The 25,318-nt window shown below is 42.8% G+C and overlaps 1 protein-coding gene across 1 annotated transcript in view; it reads right to left on the reverse strand.

Moving 5' to 3' along the window:
- Positions 1-1,011: 1,011 nt before the first annotated feature.
- Positions 1,012-25,318, reverse strand: part of xxylt1 (xyloside xylosyltransferase 1) — a 145,735-nt gene continuing 121,428 nt past the window's right edge. Inside the window, exon 4 of the mRNA XM_048541550.2 lies at positions 1,012-3,008. Within this exon, the coding sequence (XP_048397507.2) occupies positions 2,612-3,008 (397 nt within the window). The 3' untranslated portion in view covers positions 1,012-2,611. The remainder of the gene's footprint in view (positions 3,009-25,318) is intronic.

A 25,318-nucleotide genomic window follows, 5' to 3' on the forward strand; every position in this document is an offset into this window, starting at 1 on the left:
TAGAATTATTCATTGTAGCTGGTGTAGTATTAGCTTTAAATGTTGATACCAATCCCTCTGGCCCTGTATCCAACAATTAATTGGATGTACGCTATAAACAGTATGCAGTGCCAAAATGGAACCCTGAGGAGAACCACTGTCCAAATCTAACCTTTTTTTTTTACAAACTGCCCATATGCTTATTCTCTCTTTCCTCTCTCCAACTCAATTTTTAATTCAATTATTACTTTACCCTGCAATTTCATATCACACACAACTTCAATAGCTTCCTTCATGATTCATTTTAATTCTTTTGTTTCTCCAGGATGAAGTATTGACAAAGGCCAATAATCAACCTTACAGCACTTAGCTTCATCCACTCCTAACTTTGCTGAAAACCATCCAGTTCTGAAGAACAGTCATATGGATTCAAAATGTTAACTCTTGTTTCACTCTTGACAGACACTGCCGACCACCTTAGTTTCTTCAGTGTTCTGTGTTTGATTTCAGATTTCCAGCATCCGCAATAATTTCCTTTTTATTAATGAACACCATCCTGTGCGGAGAGTGGAGAACATAAAGAAGCACAGAATAGGGTTAAAAGGTACAAGCAAAGGTGCAGCTCCATGAGGTTCAACTTGATGGTCCAGAGGCCAGTTATTCTTTTAGTTAATCAGCACACAAATTCAGACCTCACGGCTGCCTTTAAATATATTTTGCTGTCTCAACATTAGCACTTTGTGGAGCCATTTTAAAGTCTGTTTAGCATCTAGATGCTAGCGACTGTTGAATAGAACCGCAGGCCACAACAGAAAGTTAACAGAAAGTTAACAGAAAGGACAAGTGGGCACAATGTATTATGTAATCAATCTGACATTACCCATTTTGTTAACCAATATACAAATCTTAGGCATTTCAACTTTTATTTTCACCAGTTTTAAAGTGGATACTAACTAAACAACATTAAATTCATTACTGATGGAAGTGAATGTGTTCTGAATAGACAAACAAGCCTACAAATCATACAGAAAATCAGTACCAAAACTGCTCATTTATTTGTATTATAATAAAAAGGCTTTACTCAATTTACAAGGTCACAGAAATAACTTAAACAAAGGTAACTTCAACTGTCTTTTTTCAAAGAGACAAAACCGTTTGGGGAGTTGAGTTTTAAATATTGCATTAACCACAATGAGAAAGCTACATAAACAATACAGACGTGGCTGGAAGAAAACAATTTCTAAAGGGAATGGCAGCTGTCCCTTATGGGAGGGGTAATTAGTTAGGGGTGAGTGGGAGGCTGAGAGAAGGGGTGAATAAGTGAGTTAACTGTCTGGCTGGTTCTATACAAAACAGTTTGCAGGAGGAGGAAAACCCAGCTTCTGACCCTGTTATTGCATGAACTCTGGCAAGGCCAGCTCAGACTGGACCCCAAATGAAGTGAATCAAGGTCAGTGTTTATTAAACCCAGTGCTTTAACTTGGTCTCTGTCTGTCTGTCTGTCTGTCTGTCTCCTCAGCAGTACTTCTTAATCAAAAAGGCAAAAATATGTTTTCTGAGCTAACCATTAGAGTAATTTTAGAAAAAGAAAATTAGACGTACTAAAATAAAATTTCACCATCTGTTGAGGTCGAATACAAACACATGTTCCCAGCTCATTACTGTGACTTTACTAGACCAGTGACAATATCACAATGCCACTACCTGTGCTGTTGCTCTGTAGCTTGCACTTTTTATTAGTCTTTACTATTAATGACTCATTTAAATGATGGATTTATTAATTTAGAATTGTAATTTTGCCTGTAATTCATGTATACTGTGATGGAAAATCCATCTTTCTGAAATTGTTACCAGCCATACAAGTATGAGAAAATTTGCAATAGGGCTGGCCATACATAAAGATATAAAGGAAGAGATGGCACATAGCGTCCCAGTTTTTTTCATATTCCAGTTCTTTTTTTCCTTTTAATTCAGTTGCTGAATTCAGAGAGGACTTTATAGAAAAGTGGACTGTATCCAGTGTGAAAACTGGAAGATATCAGGTGCTTTATTTGGAATTAATTTAACATGGTGCAAGTTTCAAAAGAAAGCAGATTGCTCTGTCATGTCATGATGTAAGGAACAAATACAATTTCATACAAATCAGTCATCAATGTGTAGATATTTTAAATGTTTTTATACAGGCAATGCAGTGATTCACTTGGAGTAGGACCAAGTGGATCCATATCAAATAACAGATTTCTCCTGCAGCAAAATGGTCCATCAAGAAGATTGTACCATATTCTGTCACTAAAATATCAACAACGGGAAATCAGGTAAAGAAAATACTGATTGCTTTAGGGCAAACATGTACAAGGAGAACATAGCACACTTTTTGATTATTCATACTTTCTAGCTTTGATAAATTTCACAATTTTCTTTTTTGTGCATTTAGCATTTCAATGACACCCTTAAAAGTTTTGAAATCTGTTCTGAAAGAGGAGGGAGAACAAATCAGAGGGGATAAAGATAGAAGTTATAAAATGGGTATAATGAATGAAACGTATTTCAAGTAGTATGAGCACATTTTTCCAACAATAGAAAATATTGTGCATGGTAAGGCATCTGCAAACACTTCTAATATTTCATTAACTCAGTCATCTGGGATTGGGGTGTTGCAGTTTCCATGGTAAATTTTTACTTGCCCATCGCATTTGAAGTACAGATCAAAGACCTCCGCATAACCGTGATCCCGCCACCAAGTACAGAGCTGTCTGTTGTTTGTGCAATCCAGAATATGGAAGAGGTCTATGTGCTCCATTCCGATCAATGTAAAGAAATCTTGGTCACCTAGGTGACCTTTAAAATGATACTTTTCTGTGAGTTTCTGTACATTCTCCATATTCAGAAGTTGATTGTAGCGTTCTGACTGCCGCATAGCTTCTAAATTTAGCAGCATGACTCCACTATTGAATCCAGGGAGGCCGTCTGGTGGAGGATTACCAACTTTAGTTTTGGGGTTTTCTCTGCGATACTGCCAAAAGGTGTGCCTTTTCAAAATGAAACAAAACAATTAAGAGGTAACATCAATGAGCCTCATGTTAATGTGACCATTAAAATAGTATCACAAACAACCTTTCAATATAAATGTGAGTCTGGAATTTTCTGCAATGGTCAGATATGGTCAGATCAGCAACTGGGGAGGTGATGGCCTAATGGTATTATCGCTGGACTGTCAAGCCAGAGACCAGATAATGTTCTGGGGACTGGGGTTCGAATCCCACCACAGCAGATGGTGGAATTTGATTTCAATAAATATCTGGAATTAAGAGTCTAATGATGACCATGAACCCATTGCCAATTGTTGGAAAAACCCATCTGGTTCACTGATGACCTTACCTGGTCTGGCCTACATGTGACTCCAGATCCACTCTGGTTGACTCTTAGCTGCCCTCATTCCGTGAATAATAAAGGGGGGGAAAAAAAAAATCAGTAAATTTCCTGCTCTGGTCACTGATTTCAGCCTTGATAGGTTATTCTTTATTTTCTGGATTTCTAGTTTAATTGCAGAAAGCAAATCAGATGTGACGTGCCCACTATAACAGCAGCAAACTCCCTCATCTTTGTTTTGGAACAAGTGTAGTTTATCAGAAATAGCGACTGATTTCTCCCAAAACTCCCAAATGGCTTGGACTGTCTGCTGACCGGACAGTTATTATTCCAGTGTAGGTGGGAGTTGTGTATGGAGATCTTGTGGAATCCACCTTCTAACAGACTCCGAAGGAATTTCTCTGCAAATTGTAAGTATTGCTGAGCAATTCCTCGTCATCAATTCAGAGGATTCCAATGAACTTAAGTAAACAATTACAAAGGAAAAGTTAGATTTATTAAATACTTAGTCTAGCTCCTGAGTAACTACCCAACCTACCCCATAGTTACCTCACGTGCCCCGCATCCAGACCTCCCTGGACCCATTTCACCCTGCGGACCTTGTACCTGAGACTTGACCCTACATCAGGTTCCAGGAGCTGATTCCTCCCCCGTCCTTCAGCCACTTCAAAGTGGACTTATCTCCATCCACTCCAGATCCAAACCATCAGCACGTGGCCCAGACATGACCTCCCTCCAACCCCGAGACCTGTGACCCCTTTTCCCTGATGAAGATCCATTCTGCCCTGGCCCTCCTTGAGACACAGCCTTCCCTTCCCCTGACCCAACACCTCCCCAAACCCCATCGGACCTGATTTCAACACACACACACACCCTGACCTATCCTCAATACTTCAATTTTTCTCACCCCTTTCACCCTGGCACTCACCACCTGGATCCCTACCAGCCAGCATCCTACCTACCCGGTGTCCCACCCCTACCATCCCAACATCGTAACCCATTCTCACCTGATACACTTACTATTTGACAGCAATTGTCAAAGTGGCTGTCTGTGATTCTGGACCTTTCAATTCCAGAATACAGCAACTGAGCACTGTGCAGAACGTGACATATGGCTCTGCATTTCTGAAGAAGCCCTGGGCAGAATCTGCTCTCAAAGGTAGAGCTCTGTCGTTTCATTTTTAAGAAAAAAAAGGAGCAGGGGTATAATGCAACTTGGATCGTCACTCCTCAGAAAATCTGGTCCTTCGTTATCATCGCAATTAGTGAGTGAGGAGAAAGCCTTCTGAAACAAGCCCAAGCTCAAATAAACGTCAGGCCTTCAGTAAAAGCAAAGTAACTTTTTGCAGATAAACAAAATGATTAAACTGATATTTCATGCTGCTGTAGAATATTTTACTCCAACTCTGAGAAAAGAGCTGGCGGCAGCATCATCTAATTTAAGGATTGATGTTTTATTGTAACAACATTTTTTTTGCATCCTATAGCTGAGATAATTTGCACAATTCTTTCCGTGGTTATTTCAAACTGATCTCACTATTCACAATAACATGTAATAACTTAGAAAGAGATACTGTTAAAGAAACAAAAGAATGGCTAATAATACACCTCCATCGGCATAACAATGCAATGGTTTATGAACCTGCCTTTCAACGTGTTAGAATGAAGAAAGCTATTTGCATGTCATTAAAATGCAATCAGGGAATGGATTTAATACTTACAAATCCAACTATTGCTCGAAGAACAGTGCAAAATTTGGTCAGTGTAAGTGACAGCAGAAGGAAACAGACTTAAATTCAGAAAACTAAGTGGGGTTTCTCCCCAGTGACAGAGAAGCCACATTTGGGCAGCTCAGTCACCTCCTTCCCCTCTCAGGGCACTAACCAGAAGGGTGGGGTGTTAAAGCATGGGTCAATACTTAGGCTGATTGAGCAGAGGACTTCCCTCACCCACCCACAGTTTCTCTTTAGTGCCATCATCGTTTCCCTCTCCCCAACCATATCCTAGATTTCAGGGTATGGAATCTAGTCACTTGGTACCAGGGTTTCGCTAATAAAACACAGACCAATGGATTCTGGGAATCTAAAACAAAAACAGAAGGTTTGGCACCATTTAGGGAGAGAAAACAGAGTTAATGTTTTGAGCCTGGTGATGCTTCATTAGAACAGGTAATTTGGCTTTCTTCGCACAGATGCTGCCAGGCCTGCTGAGTTTCTGTTTCTGTTCCAGGGTTTCTTAAGTATGAGTCAGCCTGGATTTCTAAAGAGGAAATCGTTGTTTAACTGACTTGCTGGAGCTTTTTGAAGAGGTAACAGAAAGGGACAATAACGTAATATACATGGGCTTCCGTCAGGTGTTTGATACAATGCCACACAGCAAACTTGAGGATATTTATAGGTTGTAGCAATGCGAATAGAAAATTGGCGAAGAGATGGGAGACAGAGAGTAATGGGCAATGGATGTTTGTCGAGCTGGAGGAAGGATTGTACTGGAGTATCCCAGCGTTCAGAGTCACTCTTCTTGCCCACTAATAATCCCAACCAGCACCCCAAACACACCCTAACACCACCCCCTCGTCGTCCCCGATACTCTCATTCATTCCTTCTGCTGACGTCCACTCTGGGTGATGGATAGTCTGTCCAGTGACCCTCAGCACAATAGTCTCAGGTGCCTACAACATCCTACCCCTGCCAGCCTTGAGCACACTCCCACTGGCCCTAACTCTCCTCCGTTATTATTGCCAGTCCTGATATCCCTACCCTCTGCCAGTCCTGACATCCCCCCCCAACATCCTACTGTCACAGGCCCTAATGCAGTCCAGCTCCCCTCCACCACTCCCCCCAACCTACACGATGAACTCCACCATTTTATCTGGCAACCTACTCACCTGATACTGTATTCGCGTAGTACTCTACAACCTGATATCCTAACCCCTTAACTAAACGCCACCCCAATCCCACACTTAACTTAGAGCTGTAAAAAAGCCTGTCTGTGCTGCTGGACATTTACACCACAAAATATGACACAGCAAACTCTGCATGGTTTGATTCCTCCACTTCCCCCTCCCCAACTATCCTGCATGAAGAGGGAAGTGTTTAATTTCATGTGCGCTCCTCATTCCTGCAGAAGAATTCCTATCTAGAAATATCAAGCTCAGAACTAACAGAGAAAAGAGGTGGAGTGGCAGTCTGACTGTGATTGACGCTCCTTGGAAAGCCAGGCCGAAATGACAGCACATCATACAAACTACCTGATTATCCACAATCACTCTGGGTTCTAAACTCTGTGTACTCAGAGGGCCCACTTAGTTTCTTCAGTCACCTTCTTCAGCCAAATGGCTGCACTTCCCAGGAAGAAAAATGAATGATCCTACCTAGAGTCCTCTCCTGATATCATATGTGTGAATTTCGCTGAAGATGTGCATTACCTGCAATTAATTTATTGGCATGGTGGCATTGTGCACATCCAAGAATAGGAAGATAAAATCATAATCAGTAAAATGGAATTGACTGTATGTCTTTAAGCTGCATGAAGTAATGTAAATTATTTTTGAAAAATAAATTCCTCCTCCACTTACAGAAACATGCCTGTCACTTAGTGCTATGGATTAGTGCTGTTCTTGGGCTGAGAATGAAGCCAGCTGTGTGGGCACGTGCAGGGGCCAGGTTTAGAAATATACGATCGCAGAAAAGGCATAAGTTGGCAGTGAGGTCCAGTAAGAAGAGCTGCTCATTTTATAGAAAGTGGGGTTGTACATGCCGACTACTCATGTTTGGACACTGTGCCCATTATGGTGGAGGGAAGACCTTAAAGCTCAGCGCACAGCTGCAATTGTGGGCTCAGTGCAGATGCCCCATTTGTTACTGTTCACTTAATATTAAGTGGAGGCATTTCCTACAACTTTCACACTCAGCAGACTAGAAGTGTTGTGGAGTATAGTAAAAATTAGAATACGCCATGCAAAACCAGGCTGATCAATTTCAAATGTGGCAATTAACATAGCTATTAATTTTAACCCCAAGGAGACATAAATATGTGAACAGAGGGACATAGGACTTAAGAACAGGGAAGCCAATTCAGTTCTTTGAGCCCACTCTGCCATTTAAAATGATCATGGCTGATCTTATCCAAATCTCAACTCTACTTTCCTGCTTGTTCTCCACAGCCGTTTATCCCACTTTTCTGCAGAAACGTATCTAATTCTTTCTTGATTCTGCCACCACTGCACTTTGGGGAACTCAGTTCCATTAATTCACAGCCCCCTGAGAGAAGTACTTTCTCCTCATCACAGTTCTGAACTTACCTCCTCTTACTCAATGTCTAAGCCATCTTGTTCTAGATTGTCTCATAAGGATCTTCCCTTCAACGTCCAGCTTATCAATCCCCTTTGAGCATTTTATATACCTCAATCAAACCCCACACCCCCAATCTTCTGAACTCCAGTAAGAAGAAGCATCAACTATTCAACCACTCCTCATACGACATCCCTTTCATCCCTGGAGTCAACCTGGTGAACCTCCTCTGAACTGCCTCCAGTGCCATCACATCCTTCCTCATGTAAGACCATCAAAACTGGACACAATACTCCAAGTATCATCTCACCAACACCTTACATAATTGTAACAATACTTCTTTACTTTTATAATCCAGTTTTTTTGTAATTCCTGCCAGGATTCCATTTGCTTTTTGTTATTATATGCTGCATCTTTATACCACTTTCTGTGATTTATACACAAGGACACCCAGATCCATCTGCACTGACACACTTTGAATCTTCTTCCCATTTAACTAATAATATGCCATTTTATTTTTCTGGCCAAAATGGACAACCTGGCACTTATCCACAATAAACTTCATCTGCCAGATTCTGACCCATTCTATTAAACTCTTTATCTCCTCATCATTGCCTGCTATCTCATCTATTTTCACACTGTGAACTTTGCTAACGTTACACTCTGTCCCTTTTCGCATTTCAATTATAGAGATTGCAAATAGTTGAAGTCCGAGAACTGAACCCTGCAGCACCCCATTATTACAGCTCACCACTCAGAGATGGACCCATTTGTCCTGACCCTCAGTTTTCTGTTAGTCAGCCAATCTTCTATGTTTAAACCACTGGGATCTAACTTGCTGGATCAGTCTTTCATACAACAACTTGTCAAATGCCTTATGGAAGTATAGGTACACCACATCCACCAGGTCCCCATTATCCTTCATAGGGTCCCTACATTGTGAAGACAGTCCTTTTTGGCCCGACAAGTCCACACCAACCCTCAGACAATCACCCCCAGATCCATCCCCTAATCCACACATCCCTGAACACTACAGGCAATTCAGCATAGCCAATCCACCTAACCTGCATATTTTTGGACCATGGCGGGGAAACAGAGCACACAGAGGAAACCCATGCAGACACGTGGAGAATATGCAAATTCCACACAGACAATCGCCTGAGGGTGGAATCGAACCCGGGTCCCTGGCACTGTGAGGCATCAGTGCTAACCACTGAGCTACTGTGCCACCCATTATCCACCTTGCTGGTTACTTTCTCAAAGAACTCCAGCAAGACTGTCAAACATGACTTGCCCTTCATGAAACGGTGTTGACACTACTGAACTGAACATTGTTGTTCCAAGGGTTTGGCCCTACTTTATGACTGATTCCAGCAAGTTCCCCACTACAGGCCTCACACTAACCGGTTTATAATTTCCCACCTTCTGCCTATCTCTGTTTCTGAGTAAGGTGAATTCGGTTATCGTTTCTACTTGCTTCTGGTTGATCTGATCAGCAGCTTTTGCATTCAAATCTCAAATACATATCACAGAACGATATCTTATCGCAGTCAGGACACAGGAGTTAAATAATATGTTGTGAAGAAACTCAACTGCTTGAATTTACTGAACATAATTATGTTATACATTATCTGTCATTTTAATCTACTTGCCTACATCTTTTATTGTTGCCTGTACACATTCCACAATGAGAATGTTGGAATAATTTTTGTTGAAATTCATTTGGTTTATTGATTAGTTTTATCACACATGTTCTAAGGTCCCTTGATGGAGTACAAATAATACGAGCATCCTTTAAAGCTGCAGTTTTCAAAGCAATTTACTTTAACATTGATGTTTTAATCTTGGAGCATATCAGGTCATCTATCAAAACCATTCTGCCAAATATACCTTTTCGAAATAATTAATGTCCACTTGTAACTTGAATCTTTACTTCTTTGACATGCTGACCCTGCAAAGTTGTGCACTGTCATTTCAATATGCTATTGTGTCCGATGGCAAAGGTGTAGTTACAGGACATTGGACTATCACTTTGCAATTGCATTCATAGTTCAATTAGATTCATTCAAAATAAACGTAACAAAAAGAACTGATGTATCATTATTTTTGTTTCTCTTCTCGGTTTCTCATACCTAACCAGTCCCTTAGACCGACCATTCTTTACAATTGTGTATGTGCTTTTCTTCAGTTCTATGTTATCATTTACCAGCTTTGTCAACCATGGCTTAAGAGGCTAAATAGAACAAGGTAATTATTGTGAGGTTGAGCCTCACTCAATAGGAATGCAGATTAAGAGAGTTTTGCACATTCATTTTCTCAGTCTGCAATCTTAGTGAATAAAAGGCATACTATGGTATTTTCCACATTTGACTCAAGTACCTGATGCTAATTCTTCTCTAGAGAACACTAATATTCCTCAAAAAAAATGTGCATGACATAGGTGTTAATGAGAAGCAATAAAGTTGGTTGTTAGTGTAATCACATTTCATAAATAGATTAATGTTAAATCCCAAAGCTCAACAAAATGGACAATGCGTAACTTCCTGTATATTTTCACATTACTGGTGCTTATACAGAAATAGCCACGTAACAGGAAACCAAGATTCACAGTGCAGATGTAAGAATTTGGAAAAGCGATCATGGTCAACCTATTTCTGGCAGGTATAATAATCCTTTGCCCCAAATCAAACAGTTTCATATACAAACCCTACTTTTGTGAAATTGGGAAATCTATGCTGCGTGTTTGGCCTATAGCATATTGAAATGACAGAACACAACTTTTGCAGGATCAGCTCACTGAAATAGTTAGTACAGATGTTACAATAATGGAACAGGGCTCCAAAATATTTATAGTCTTTTTCTCAACTTTTAAGTTCAAAATTTCATTTTTAAAAGGAGCACTGCTACAGAATATCAGATTTAAATTCAGCAACTATCTGGCAAAGTCTTGTGTGAAGCTGATGGAATGCAACACCGAAAGTGTCAAAAAAATTTCCAACAGACTGACGTGTGATTTCTTGTGATTACAAAGCTAATGAGGGGCTGACTAATCCCTGGTCAACAACAAGCCACCACTGTTAATCAAGACTGGGGTTAAAAAGTCAGTTTCAACTCTATTGGAGTGGATATGTGGGACTAACTACTCTAAAGTATACCTGGCTGTGTTTGAGTGTTATCATGAGGTAACTGACCCAGTCAAAGAACTGAGGTAACGAGGTGTAGAGGTGGATGAACACAGCAGGCCAAGCAGCATCAGAGGAGCAGGAAAGCTGACATTTTGGGTCTGGACCCTTCTTCAGAAATGGGGGAGGGGAAGGGGGTTCTGAAATAGAGAGAGGGGTACGCAGATGGAAAGATAGGGGGAGAGGATACTGACAGGTCAAGGAGGCAGGGATGGAGCCAGCAAAGGTGAGTGTAGGTGGAGAGTTAGGATGGGATTTGGTGAGTCAAGGGAAGACTGACAGGTCAAGGAGGCAGGGATGACGCTGGCAGGTAGGAGGTGGGGGTTGAAGTCGGAGGAGCGGTAGGTGGGAGAAAAGTCGGATAGGCCAGGGAGCTGGGGACGAGCTGGGCTGGTTTTGGTATGAGTTTGGGGGTGGGGGGGGGGGGGGGGGGGGGGTGCAGGGAAATTTTGAAGCTTGTGAAGTCCACATTGATACCATTGGGCTGCAGGGTTCCCAAGTGAAATATGAGGTGCTGTTCCTGCAACCTTTGGGTAGCATCGTTCTGGCACTGGAGGAGCCCTAGGATGGACATATCATTCTAGGAGTGCCCTGATTGCCCTGGTCGACGCATTGTCTGCTCCCGCCACTCCTATCTCCACTTATCCCAACTCCGTTTTCTCCCCCACCCCTCCCCCCGGTCCAGGAACTTCCCCACCTAATTCTGTGACACCGCCCACACCCTCCACCTCCTCTAAAACTTCTGATTCCCCAGTCCCCAACATTTCATCTTCCCTGTGGACATCCAGTCCCTAGACACTTGCATTCCTCACACAGATGACCTGTCTTCTTCCTGTCCCCCTCCACTGACATCATTATCCGGCTAGGTGAACTCGTCCTCACCCTCAACAACTTCTCTTTCAATTCCTCCCACTTTCTACAGACAAAAGGGGGTGGCCATGGGTACCCGCATGGGCCCAAGCCATGCCTGCCTCTTGGTAGGATATGATGAACAGTCCCTCTTCCAAAGCTGCACTGGCTGCGTCTCCCAGTAGTGCTGCCTCATGCTCCCACAAGGAGCTCGAACAGTTCATCCATTTTATTAAAATCTTCCACCTCAACTTTAAGTTCACCTGTACCATCTCTCTTCTTCCTGGTCCTCTCTGTTTCCATCTCTGGCAACCACCTGGAAACCGATATCTATTTCAAGCCCACCGACTTCCACAGCTACCCAGTATACACCTCCTCTCACCCACTTTCTTGCAAAAATGCCATCCCCTATTCCCAATTCCTTCGCCTCCACCACATCTTCTCCTCGCAAGACGGGGCATTCCATTCCCAGCCATCCCAGAAGTCCTCATCTTTCAAGGACCGCTACTTCCCCTCCACAGTGGTCGAAACACCCTCGACCACATCTCTCGTGTTTCCTGCAACTCATCCCTCACACCCCCTCCCTGCAATAAAAACAAAAACAGAATCCCCTTCATCCTCACGTACCACCCCACCAACTTCCAGATTCAACGCATCATCTTTGGCCACCTGCAATGTGACCCCACTAACAAGGACATTTTTCCCTCCCAAACCTTATCTGCCTTCCGGAGGGACCACTCTCTCCATGACTCCCTTGTCTGCTTCACACTCCCCAGTAACCCCACCACCCCTGGCACTTTTCCCTGCAACCATGGGTAGTGCTACACCTGCCCCTACATCTCCCCACTCACCCCTACCCCAAGCTCCAAGAAAACCTTCCATGTTTAGCAGGTGAACATCTGATTAGGCAGTATATAGGATCTGCTGTTCCCGATGTGGCCTCCTCTGCATCGGGGAAACCAAGCGGAGGCTTGGAGACCGCTTTGTGGAAGTCCTATGCTCGGTTCACAACAAACGACTGCACCTCCCAGTCACGAACCACTTCAACTTCCCCTCCCACTTCTCGGATGACATGGCCCTCCCAGGCCACCTCCAGTGCCACAACAATGCCACCCAAACGTTGCAGGAACAGCACCTCATATTTCGCTAAGGAACCCTGCAGCCCAATAGTATCAATGTTGACTTCATAATCTCCCTGCCCCCGCCTCCCTGACCTGTCTGTCTTTTCCCCCCCGGCTATCCACTCGTCCCACCTCAAAGCCCACCCCCACCTCCTACCTACCAGCCTCATCCCCGCCTCCTTGACGTGTCTGTCTTCCCTTGACTCACCAACCCTCATCCTAACATCCCACCTGCGTTTACCTTTACTGGCTCCATCCCCGTCTCCATGACCTGTCCGTCTTTTCTCCCACCTATCCGCTCCTCCCACCTCAACACCCAGCCACCTCCTACCTACCCGCCTCCTTGACTTGTCTGTATTCTCTTGACTGACCAGCCCCCATCCTAACTCCTCACCTTTACTGGCTCCATACCCACCTCTTTGACCTGTGTGTCTCCTCCCCACCCACCTTCTCCTCAATCAATCTTCTATTTGCCTCCTCCTCTCTTCCCTATTTATTTCAGAATCCCCTTCCCCTCCCCCATTTCTGAAGAAGGGTCCAGACCTGAAACGTCAGCTTTCCTGCTTCTCTCATGCTGCTTGGCCTGCCATGTTCATCCAGCTCTACGCCTTATTATCTCATTGTCCAGCACCTGCAGTTTCTACTATCTCTGATACAACTGGTTTGCAGCACTTTGAATGAGAAAAGGTCTTCCCTTCAGCTGTAACACACATGGTAATTAGGGGATAGTTCTTTGAATCCCCTTCCCCTCCCCCATTTCTGAAGAAGGGTCCAGTCCTGAAACGTCAGCTTTTCTGATCCTCTGATGCTGCTTGGCCTGCTGTGTTCATCCAGCTCTACGCCCTGTTATCTCCGTTTTATCAGAACTAGTTTTAACAGCGCAGTGACTTTTCAGAATGGATATTACCAAAATGTTAACTCTGCTTTTTCTGCTCAGACGCTGTCAGACCTGCTGAGTTTTCCCAACAACTTCTGTTTTTGCTTCCGATTTCCAGCATCTATCGTTCTTTGGAGTTTTTTTTTTGGTTACGCTGTCTCCTTTTGGAACAACTTCGGTTGGATCCAGGAGAAAGGGAAGCAATTCTTTCTAAGTAAAACTTATTGCAACAAGCCAAGTGTACAGGTGAATAAAGAGGGAGGACCAGTTCATTCCTCCTCACCCAGGGGCTTAACAGTTTTAGGCATCCATTTGGAACTATTAACAATGGAGAACCTTGCCCAGGTTTGGTGATTACACAAAGCACGAAAATATTAATTGATGCGTACCATACATGGATGTTGGAGTATAGACTACGGTTTGGACTCTTCCAAACCCAAGGAAGAAAGACATACTTCATGCCCTATTGACCGGATGGCTTAAAACATGCAGGCCTCTACAAACAAAGCCATGATCACTCACTTAATGAATATGCGTGCAGTCCACTGATTGATTTAGCATATCTCACTGTTGATGGCTTGAAAAGATTCAGTCCTTGAGGAAAGTTGCTCCTGTGATTAAGGTTATTACCAGATCAGCATAGGAATGCTGTAGTCCGTTTAAAGTGTAGAGGAGCCAAGCACAGTGTCCCTTAAACATAAAACAAGCACGGGATGAAGATGCCAGAACTACAGGCTATTGTGGCAAGATACTGGAATTGTGAGGTGTGAGTAACCATAATACAGGGCAATTTGTGGGAAACAAGATTAAAGTGAGGTAATGGAGAAAATATTTTTCAAGAGCATAGACTGTTCAGTAAAGAGAGTGTGGGGAGAAGAAGTTGAGTTGTCTCTATGTCAGAAATGCTCAGCAGAAATGTGTTCATACCAAAGGAGGATGGGATCTAAAGAACAAAATGATCTGGTTACATATTTCAAATGGAAAAATAATCAAGCTCATACTAGAGGTATAGCAAGGATTGTCAAATTGGCAGAAGGCAATTAAAAGGGATACACATTGATAGGAATCATATTTTAATGGGATATTTCAACTAATCAGATCGGATGTGGAAAAATTGAAGCAGTTCAAATCAATGCTACCTCTAATTCCCTTCTGGAGTTTTTGCACTGCATAGTCTCTTTAAGATTGTTATGCGGTCACAGACACACATATCTTAAAAGAGATCATCCTAAGACAGACTGCTCCATGAGTATTTCAAAATCCCTGCTGAGCAAGAGGAAAATTAAATTAATGGTGCAGAATAAGCTGATAAGGTTAGAAATTTTTTTAAAAAAGCACTTCGGCAGAAAGTCAGCAGATGGGTGAGAAAGGGAGTTACCTGACAGGAGTAGGAAGTACTCATTTGCTTATTCTAACTTTTTCACCCTGTAGTAATTGGTTCTTACCCTGTACTGGAGTAAGAAGCTAGCAGGTTGGTAAGTGTCCAGTGAGTAGATAAGGTTTATTCCAAAGAGTAAAAATAGAACAGCAACTGCTGATATGATTAATATATAAAAATGAAAATAAGTGAAGAAAATAATTAAGTAGTTAATTAATACACAGTAGGGATAACAGGACAGGTGATGCGTCATGACTTAGCCTGTGTGATCCAGGGCAAACGTAAGTGTTTGCAGATCAAGCAAATTTGACTCGCTGTTTAAGAGCTCGAGGTAAAACTACAGACATTGCCATGTGACAGGGATGGGGAATGTTACATGGATATTTCATTCCAGGAGGTGGTCACACCCTTTAGGATAGGATCTTCTGACGGTTCAGGGAAACGGGGATGTGACTCCAAGTGAGGAAGAAAACGCAGGCCGGTAGGGTGGGAGGGCAGCAACCCAACAAGGTTTGAGGTTCCTTCAACTTGTTTGCATGAGAGCAAGGCCTGTATGGAGAATGGGAGAACTGACCATGGCACCATGGTACAGGAAGCCTTTCAAGTAAGGGGAATAAAAAAGGAATGTTGTGTCGTAAGTGGAATTTTCTTACTCATTCATGGAATGTGGGCATCACTGTTTGGGCTAGCAGCCTAACCCTAGTGGCAAGGATTTGAGACAAACATAATGATTTGTTTCATCACACATCATTACTGAAATCACCCACTGAATTCCTCTATTAGCTTGCTCAGGTGCACACAGAGGTTTTCTAGAAAGTACCAGTTTTCTTTCTCTTTGACATTTTCTAGTGTTTTCTCCTGCCTTGGGAATTATTACAGCACTTTATTATTTAACTGGGAGGGCTACAGACCCGGTCTCAGCGTAAGTGCATTCACAGCACTAATTCTGTGTGTTAAGTTGCTTTCCTTTCCTTGCAGTTAACAGTTCAGCTTGTTCAGTTTTGAGCTATGTCTATAAGGAACCCCAAGACAAGAAACCATTACACTGTCTGACAGCTCACTGCTCACTTCTTTTTTTGATTTAAGGCATCAAATTTGTAGGTCCTTCCCTCTAATTAATCACCTCCCATCAGCACAGAGAATTAATCATAGGCAGCATCAAGTTCATCAAACAAGGATTTAAACAAGTGGCATCGAATGACTTGTGTTCATTGAGTTTACAATCTTACCAACAAATCCATTACACGAGAAAAATCCATAACGTTACTCACTGATGCTTCTTGTAGATTATACAGTGCGAAGTGACAAAACAGGGGGAATCAGGATCGTTGGTGACCAAAATGCAACAAAGCCAACATGAGCACCAAGCATTGCTTTAGTTGCGGAAACCTGCTTCTTGATTGGAATGTTTTTCTCAAGCATGCATTTTTTGAATTTGTTGCAGATTTTTTTCCCCCATTATCAACACACCCTCCTCTCTCTTTAACAGGCAAAAGAGTGAGAAAGATTATCTTTAGTTGTTACATTCTTAAAAATCACACACAGAAAATCAGCTGGACTGTGTTGGTCATGTTGATGCATTCATTAAACTGCAGTGAGACCATTCACAGTCTGTCAGGTCGTGTTGTATTTACACAAAGTCTTCTTCACACATAGATCCAATTCATTTTGATATTGTGTATATACCAAATGACTTACTCTAAATTGTTAATATTATTATATGTTCTTTGTTGTGAAAGTCTTTGAATAAAGATTGAGCGGTCACAGTCATTGCTTCTTTAATTACTTTGTCTTCTGTGAATGCATTTTTGCATTTAACCAGGAGATTGTGAATATGCAATGATGCTTCATTGTTGGCCTCTCGTTCACAATCACATTACTTCTTGCTCCTACATTGTTGCTTCTGCCTTCCTGGTTATCAACTGTATGCAATCCTTTGTCACTATCAAGCAAAAAAATCAGTTTTCTTAAATGCGCCGGTAATACATAGTTCCATCTCAATATCAAACCCCCAACCCCACCTCCAGACTCCTTACTATTCCCAAATTAGGCTATGACCAAGTCTGGAGGGGGTGGAAATTCCTCTTTTTTCACTTCTGATGTTGATATAACAATTTGAACAATTTTAAAATGAAGTGCTTTTAAAAAATCCAATATGTAGGTTCATAGGACCATAGAGTCATATAGCACAGAAACAATCCTTCATACCAACCAGTCATTCCAACCATAATCTCAAACTAAACTAGTCACACCTGACTGCATTTAGCCCATATCCCTGAACATTTCTTCCTCATGTACTTTTAAACATTAGTGAATGTCAGTAGTTACACTTATCCTGGAAGTTCATTCCACACACTAAACACTCTCTATGTAAAGAAAGTTGCCCCTCACGTCATTTTTAAATTCTTTCTCCTCTTGCCTTAAAAATATACCCCGTAGTCTTGAAAACCCCTGCTCTAGGGAAAAGACACCTACCATTCACCTGATCTATACCCCTCATGATTTTATAAACCTCTGAAAAGTCACCCCTCAACCTCCTACACTCCAGTAAAAGAAGTCCCAGTCTAAGATAACAAGGTGTAGAGCTGGATGAACACAGCAGGCCAAGCAGCATCAGACGAGCAGGAAGGCTGACGTTTCGGGCCTAAACATTTCTTCAGAAAATTATCCTACCTTTCTGAAGAAGGGTTTAGGCCTGAAACGTCAGCCTTCCTGCTCCTCTGATGCTGCTTAGCCTGGTGTGTTCATCCAGCTCTACGCCTTGTTATCTCAGATTCTCCAGCATCTGCAGTTCCTACTATCCCAGTCTATCTAGCCTCTTGTTATAACTCAAACCCTCCATTCCCGACAACGTTCTGGTAAATCTTCTCTGAACTCTCTCCAGCTTGATAGTATCCTATAACACGGCAACAAGAACTGGGCACAGTACTCCAGAAGAGGCTTCACCCATGTTCAGTATAACCTTAACATAATGTTCCAACTCCTACACTTAAAGATGTCAGCAATGAAGGTAAGCGTGCTAAATACTTTCTTGACCCTGTAAAGTTATAAAGAAGCAAGCCAGCAAAATTTCATGAGTTAGAATAAAGAGTTTGCTTTCTAAAAAATAACTCTCAGTCACAAATATACAAATGGAAGAATTAGCAGTAATAAATTACTTGACCTCTCAAACCAGTTCCACCATTTCATACAATCACGATTGACCTGGCTACTGCACAATTTGCAACAGTGACTTAGTCAAAAGAAGCGAAGGCATGGCAGCTAAATATGCAGATAACACAAACATAGGTAGGAAAATATGCTGTGATGATGACAAAATAGGTTGTAAGCCAAAATATATACTGCGGGGGAAAAAAAAGTGATAGTGTTTGGCATGAAGAACATGAAAGAAATCTAAATGGAAAATGACTGCAGAATTCCAAGGTGCAGGGGGATTTAGATTTCCAGTCAAAAATACTTTGGTATTTGGCTACAGCAAGTAATTAAGAAGGCTAGTGGAACACTGTCCTTTATTGTTCTGTAATAGGGACTAAACATATAAATTGTTTGATTTGTTGAAATTACGAACTGAGATACAATGACAACTGTTGGGTTGTGTGCAGATTGTACCACACAAAGTGCATCAGGGTGGCAGAACAGAATGTAGAATACAGTGTTACAGCTGCAGAGAAGGTGCAGAGAAAGAGAGGCCAGAATTAACACTCAAAAGCTCCATTCAAACATCTGATAACAACAGGGAAGAATCTGTTCTTGAATATATTTGTACATGTATTCAACTTCTTTATCTTTTGCCTGACAGAAGAGGGTGGAAGACAGAGTATAACTGGGGTGGGAGGGTTCTTTGATTATATTGGTTGCTTTCCCAAGGCAGTGGAAAATATAGGTGGAATCAATGGATGGAAAACTGTTTTGCATGATGGACTGGGCAATGTTCACAACTATGTCGTTTCTTGTAGTCTTGGGAAGAGAATTTGCCCTATAACACTGTGGTGGATCTTGCGCATGTCCTTGTGCGCACGCCTAATTTCCTTAGTTTCACAAGGAAGTAGAGACATTATTGTGCTTTCCTGGCCATCATGTCAACATGGATGGATCAGGACAGATTGTCGGTGATCCAGGAACTTGACACTGTCGACAATCTCTACCTCAGCACCACTGATGCAGACAGGGGCGTACCTTCCACTCTACTTCCCGAAGTCAAAGACCAGCTCCTCCATTTTACTGACATTTATGTAGAGATTGTTGTCTTTACACTATGCTGCTACGCACTCAATCATTTTCCTGTATTCTGGTTTGTTGTGTGAGATCTGATACGACGCTAATGTCGAAAGCAAATACGTAAATGAAGTTGGGGCCAGAATTTGGTCATGGACTTTCGTGTGTGTATAAAGAGTATAGTAGCTGTATGGTGGCTGGTTCTCACCTTTAACTTGCTCCATGAGGCATGTGGGCCATGTTTCTGGGTTCTGAAGAAGTGAGAAAGATTCCGATTAAGGTGCAGTATGAGGCCACTGATGCACACATGCATGTGCAGAGCTCCTGGCTGCAATATCTCTGCATTAGCTTCTTGTACAAACATTGTATTTTTGCCTCTACGACGTATATCTACCTTGCAGGCGGGGACATCCCTCATCCTCTCAGTCTCTGCTACTAGGACTTACGATAATGTATTAATGAATCGGTGCACCCTCTCTCTGGCTGCTTGAGCCACTGTTCCACACCTTCAGTGAAACGGGTGAGTACGGGGGACATATACAGCTCCAGGAAAATGGTGTGGAATCAATGTTAAATCTGAACCAAAACAAAGTTGCTGAAAAAAGCTCAGCAGGTCTGGCAGCATCTGAGAAGGAGAAAACAAAGTTAATGTTTCAGGTCTGGTGACCCTTCCTCAAAACATTAAATCAGAACGTTAAATCTGAAGCTGCTGGCACCTTGATAGCATGACAATGATTAAATCAGCTGAAAATTGTGCATCTTTTCCAGTTCTTATTAGCACAGGATTCGGTTAGTATCTGGTAAAACATTTAAACTTAAATTACCCTGTGGGTGCCTGAAGAGAAAATGTGTTCCATCCTACAGCATCTCGCATCTCAGTTAATAGGCTTCCTTCATTGATCTTAGAACCTATTCTTGTCTTTATGGGGTAGGTCACCGTGAAGTAATGCTAGGAATTCTGTTGCGAGTTTTCTTATTGCGTTCCTGTGTCAGGGTGTCCTTTATTTTCATAATAAATGGTTGATTGAAGGAAGGCTAATAGAGAGGTGATAAACTGCAGGAGAGAAACTCGTTTTCAAACTCAACCAATGTGGGCTTTTCTTTGTGTTAATCTTTGAAGAAAACAGATTGGAGAGAAGGTCAGTGCTGCAACTGCAGGCTCAGTAAATGAGCACAGCAGCTGTTATCAGTGGCAATGTCAGCCTTATTCCCTACCAACTCCTTATGGCACTCCTTTTTAAATGTGATATATAAAACTTGCAACCTTTAATTCATCTTTGATTCATTCCCCAATCTAGCAAGGTCCAGATGCTGTCTAGATGCTTGGGGTATATTAGGAGCTATTGATAGGATAGTGGAACTTGAACACTATTCCTCACAGGAAAGCAAGTGGTTGATGTGACTTTCTGGACTGGTTTTACTTCTCTGGAGGGAACAGACAGGAGTGTTCTCTCTCTTGCTGGTTTTGGGATTTTTCTAGACATTTTTTTTCACCAGGAAGTCACAACACTTTTTATGCACACTAAATGTGGCCTGCCAATAATTTGCCTGCCAGGTGAGCGAGGCCCTCCACTTGCCCCAGCTAGGAGCAATTTGGGCATGAATGGGGCAGCAGACTGGCCACTGAACCCCTCCCCAAGAAATGACAAGCTGGCCTTCTCATGGATGCTGGTCTTCACAGCTACATAGCGTTCAACAATTTTTTTTAAAATTCATTTGTGGGAGGTAGGTATTGCTGGATATCCAGCATTTATTGCCCGTCTGTAGGTGCTCTTGAGAAGGTGGTGGGGAGCTGCCTTCTTGAATCACTGCACTCCATCTGCTGAAGGTTGACCCACAATGCTATTAGGAGGGAATTCCGACATTTTGACCCAGTGACAGCAAAGGAAGATTTCTAAGTCATATGGTGGGTGGTTTGGTGAGGAACTTGAAGGTGGTGGTATTCCCATGTATCTGCTGCCCTTCTCCCTCCAGGTGGAAATGGTCGTGGGTTTGGAAGGTGTTGACTGAGGATCTCTGAATTTCAGCAGTGCATCTTGTAGGTGGTACACACTGCTGCTACTGAGCATTGGTGGTACAAGGAATGGATGCTTGTGGATGTAGTGCCAATCAAGTGGGCTTTGTCCTAGATGATGTCAAGCTTCTTGTGTGTTGTTCGGGCTGCACTCACCCAGGCAAGTGGGGAGTATTCCATCACACTCGTGACTTGTGCTTTGTAGATAGTGGACAGGCTTAGAGGAGTTAGGGGGTGAGTTACTCGCTACAGTATTCCTAGATTCTGACTTGCTCTCATAGCCACTGTGTTTATGTGGTGAGTCCAATTGAGTTTCTGGTCAATGGTAACCCCCAAGGTGTTGATAATTGGGGATTCAGTGATGGTAATGAAGTTGAATGCCAAGGAGTAGTGGTTAAATTGTTTTTTGTTTGTGATTGTTATAGACTGGTGTTTGTGTGGCACCACTTGTCAACCCAAGCTTGGATATTGTCCAGATATTGTTGCATTTGAACGTGGACTGCTTCAGTATCTGAGGAGTTGCGAATGGTGCGGAATATGGTGCAAACAACTGACCTCACGATGGAGGGAAGGTAATTGATGATGCAGCTGAAGTGGGTGGGCTGAGGACACTACCCAGAGGAACTCCTGCAGAGATGTCCTGGAGCTGAGATGACTGAACTCCGACAACCTGGACCACCTTCCTATACATCAGGTTTGACTATAACCACCGGATAACCAGTGATTCCAGTTTTGCTTGAGCTTCTTGATGCCACACACACTTGACTGCAGCCTTGATGTCAAGGGCTGTAACTCACCTCAGCTCTGGAATTCAGCCCTTTTGTCCATGTTTGTACCAAGGCTATGATGAGGTCAGCAGCTGATTGGCCCTGGCAGAACTCAAAGTGGGCATCACTGAGCAGATGCTGCTTGATAGCACTGTTGATGACACCTTCCATCACTTTACTGATGATCAAGAGGAGACTGATGGGGCAGTAATTGGCTGGGTTGGATTTGTCCTGGTTTTTATGTATAGGACATACTTGGTCAATTTTCCACATTGCTGGGTCGAAATTAGCGTTGTAACTATTGGAACAGCTTGACTCGGGGAGTGGCAAGTTCTGGAGCACAAGTCTTCAGTACTATTGCCAAAATGTTGTCAGGGCCCATAGCCTTTGCAGTATCCAATGTCTCCATCTGTTTCTTGATATCATGTGGAGTGAATTCTATTGGCTGAAGGCTGGGGGCACCGAAGGAGCCAAGATGGGTCATCCACTCGGCACTTCTGGCTGAAGGTTGCGGCGAAAATTTCAGCCTAATCTTTTGCACTTATGTGCTGGGTTCTTCCATCGTTGAGAATGGGGATATTTGTGGAGACTTCTCCTCCAGTGAACTGTTTTATTGTCTACCACCATTCATGACTGGATGCGGCAGGACTTCAGAGCTTAGATCTGATCCGTTGGTTGTGGGATTGCTTAGTTCTGTCTATCACTTGCTACTTATATTGTTTGGCGTGCAAGCAGTCTCTTTTGGTGGCTTCACCAGGTTGACACGTCATCTTCAGGTATGCCTGGTGCTGCTCCTGGCATGCCCTCCTGCACTCTTCATTGAACCACGGTTGATCCTCTGGCTTGATGGTAATGGCTGAATGGGGGATATGCCAAGTCATGAGGTTACAGATTGTGCTGGAGTACAATTCTGCTGCACAGCACCTCATGGATGTCCAGTCTTGGGTTGCTAGATCTGTGTGAAGGCTGTCACATTTAGCACGGTGATAATGCCACACAATACGGTGGAGGTTGTTTTCAGTGTGAAGGCAGGGCTGCACGATGGTCGCTCTTACCAAAACTGTCATGGACAGATGCATCTGCAGCTGGTAGATTGGTAAGGATGAGGTCAAGTATGTTTTTCCCTCTTGTTGGTTCCCTCACCACCTGCCACAGACCCTGACTAGCAGGAATATCCTTTAGGACCCAAGCAGCCCAATCAGTAGTACTACTGCCAAGCCACTCTTGGTGGTGAACATTGAAATCCCCCACCCAGAGTACATCGTGTGCCCTTGCCATCTTCAGTGCTTCCTCCAAGTGTTGTTCAACAGGAAGGACTATCGATTCATCTCTCCAACTTCCATTGGCTGGCCGCCTCCACTTGGCTAGCAGCTTCAGGAGGGACTGGACGGCAGTGATTCGGAAGCTGATGAGATGGGACGCCTGTTGGTGAGCATGTGTTTTACACAGGGAGTGCAGCCCTCTGGGACTGTGGTGACATTACTCACACAGAAATCAAGTGGGCCAGATCTGGATGGATTTCTGATGGGCAATATCACATTGCCAATCCTATCTTCTCTTCTGATGCCAGAATGGAAGGGGAGTATGAGCACTAAACCTGCTTGCCCAATGGCAGTTCTCACTATGGGAGAAAAAAGACGTGAATGCCTGTTGAAGCCCAAAATCATCCTCCTGTCGAACTCTCCTCATTATATCCAAGTAAAGCAGCACAGACAGATTTTTAAGCAAACAAATATTTAAAGCCACCTCTACACCTGTTATATTCACTCCTATTTATTTCTTAGTGATTAATTTAGATGACACTTCTAAAACTCAGAAAAGAAAGGCAGACAATTGTCACAGATGGTGAATCATATCAAAAATGCATACTTATCCACTACCAACATAAAAGTAACAATTATACTTTCAAAGAAATTCACTGAATATAGACTTTTCAAATCACTTGAGAACATGACAAGGTGCTAAGTCGAAACACATCTCTCATCTACTGCACAAATCAATTCAAATCAATTTTTGCATATGTAGTATAACTCCTATAACTCTTACTTATTTCTGCTTAATGATCAACTTTTCTCCCTCCCTACATATCCCTTATCTCATGAGGTGCCCTGAGCTGTTTTCTTTTATATAAATTAAGCTGCTGTTATTGAATAAATATTTTTTCAACCAGCTTTAATGGGAATTATTACATGGACAATTGTAATAAGTCAGTTTACATAGAACATAGAACATTACAGCACAGTACAGGCCCTTCGGCCCTCGATGTTGTGCCGCCCTGTCATACCAATCTGAAGCCCACCTAACCTACACTATTCCATGTATGTCCATATGCTTGTCCAATGACATTTTTCATAAGAGCATAGATGCATCCAGATGTTAAAAAATACCACAGGGTTGGAGGTTGCTTTTCAGCCTGGAGGCCTGTGACCAGTGGTGTGCCACAGGAATGGTGCTGGGTCCTCTGCATTTCATCAATTATATAAATGATTTGGATGCAAAGACAGGAGGTATGGTTAGTAAGTTTGCAAATGACACTAATGTTGGCGGTGAGGACAGTGGACAGTGAAAAAGGTTCTCTCAGTACAGCAAGGTCTGGTTCAAATGGTCCAACGGGCTGAGGAGTGGCAAGTGGAGTTTAATTTAGGTAAATGTGAGGTGTTGCATTTTGAGAAGGTAAAACAGGGCAGGACTTGTACACTTAATGGTTGGTCCTGGGAAGTGTTGCTGAGTAAAGAGACCTTGGAGTGCAGGTTCATAGTTCCTTGAAAAGCAGAATTGCAGGTAGATAGGATAGTGAAGGAGGCATTCGGTATGCTTACCTTTATTGGTCAAGTGCTTTGAGTACAGGAGTTGGCGGTTGGGGAGTGGGGAGGGGCGTGGTCATGTTGCAGCTGTCCAGGACATGGGTCAGGCCACTTTTGGAATACTGAGTGTAATTCTGGTCTCCCTGCTATAGGAAGGATGTTGTGAAACTTGAAAGGGTTCAGAAAAGATTGACAAGGATGTTGCCTGGATTAGAGGTTTGAGCTATAGGGAGAGGTTGAATAGGCTGGGGCTATTTTCCCTGGAGCATCAAAGGCTGAGGAGTGACCTTACAGAAGTTTATAAAATCATGAGGGGTATGGAAAGGGTGAATAGACAAGGTCTTTTTCCCAGGGTGTGGGAGTCCAAAATTAGAGGGCAATGGTTTAAGATGAGGTGGTAAAACAAATTTAAAAGCTGCAGGTTTTTCACGCAGAGAGTGGTCTGTTTATGGAATGAGCTGCCAGAGGAAG

This window comes from Stegostoma tigrinum, chromosome 14 (genome assembly GCF_030684315.1).
Source record: "Stegostoma tigrinum isolate sSteTig4 chromosome 14, sSteTig4.hap1, whole genome shotgun sequence".
Lineage (NCBI taxonomy): Eukaryota > Metazoa > Chordata > Chondrichthyes > Orectolobiformes > Stegostomatidae > Stegostoma > Stegostoma tigrinum.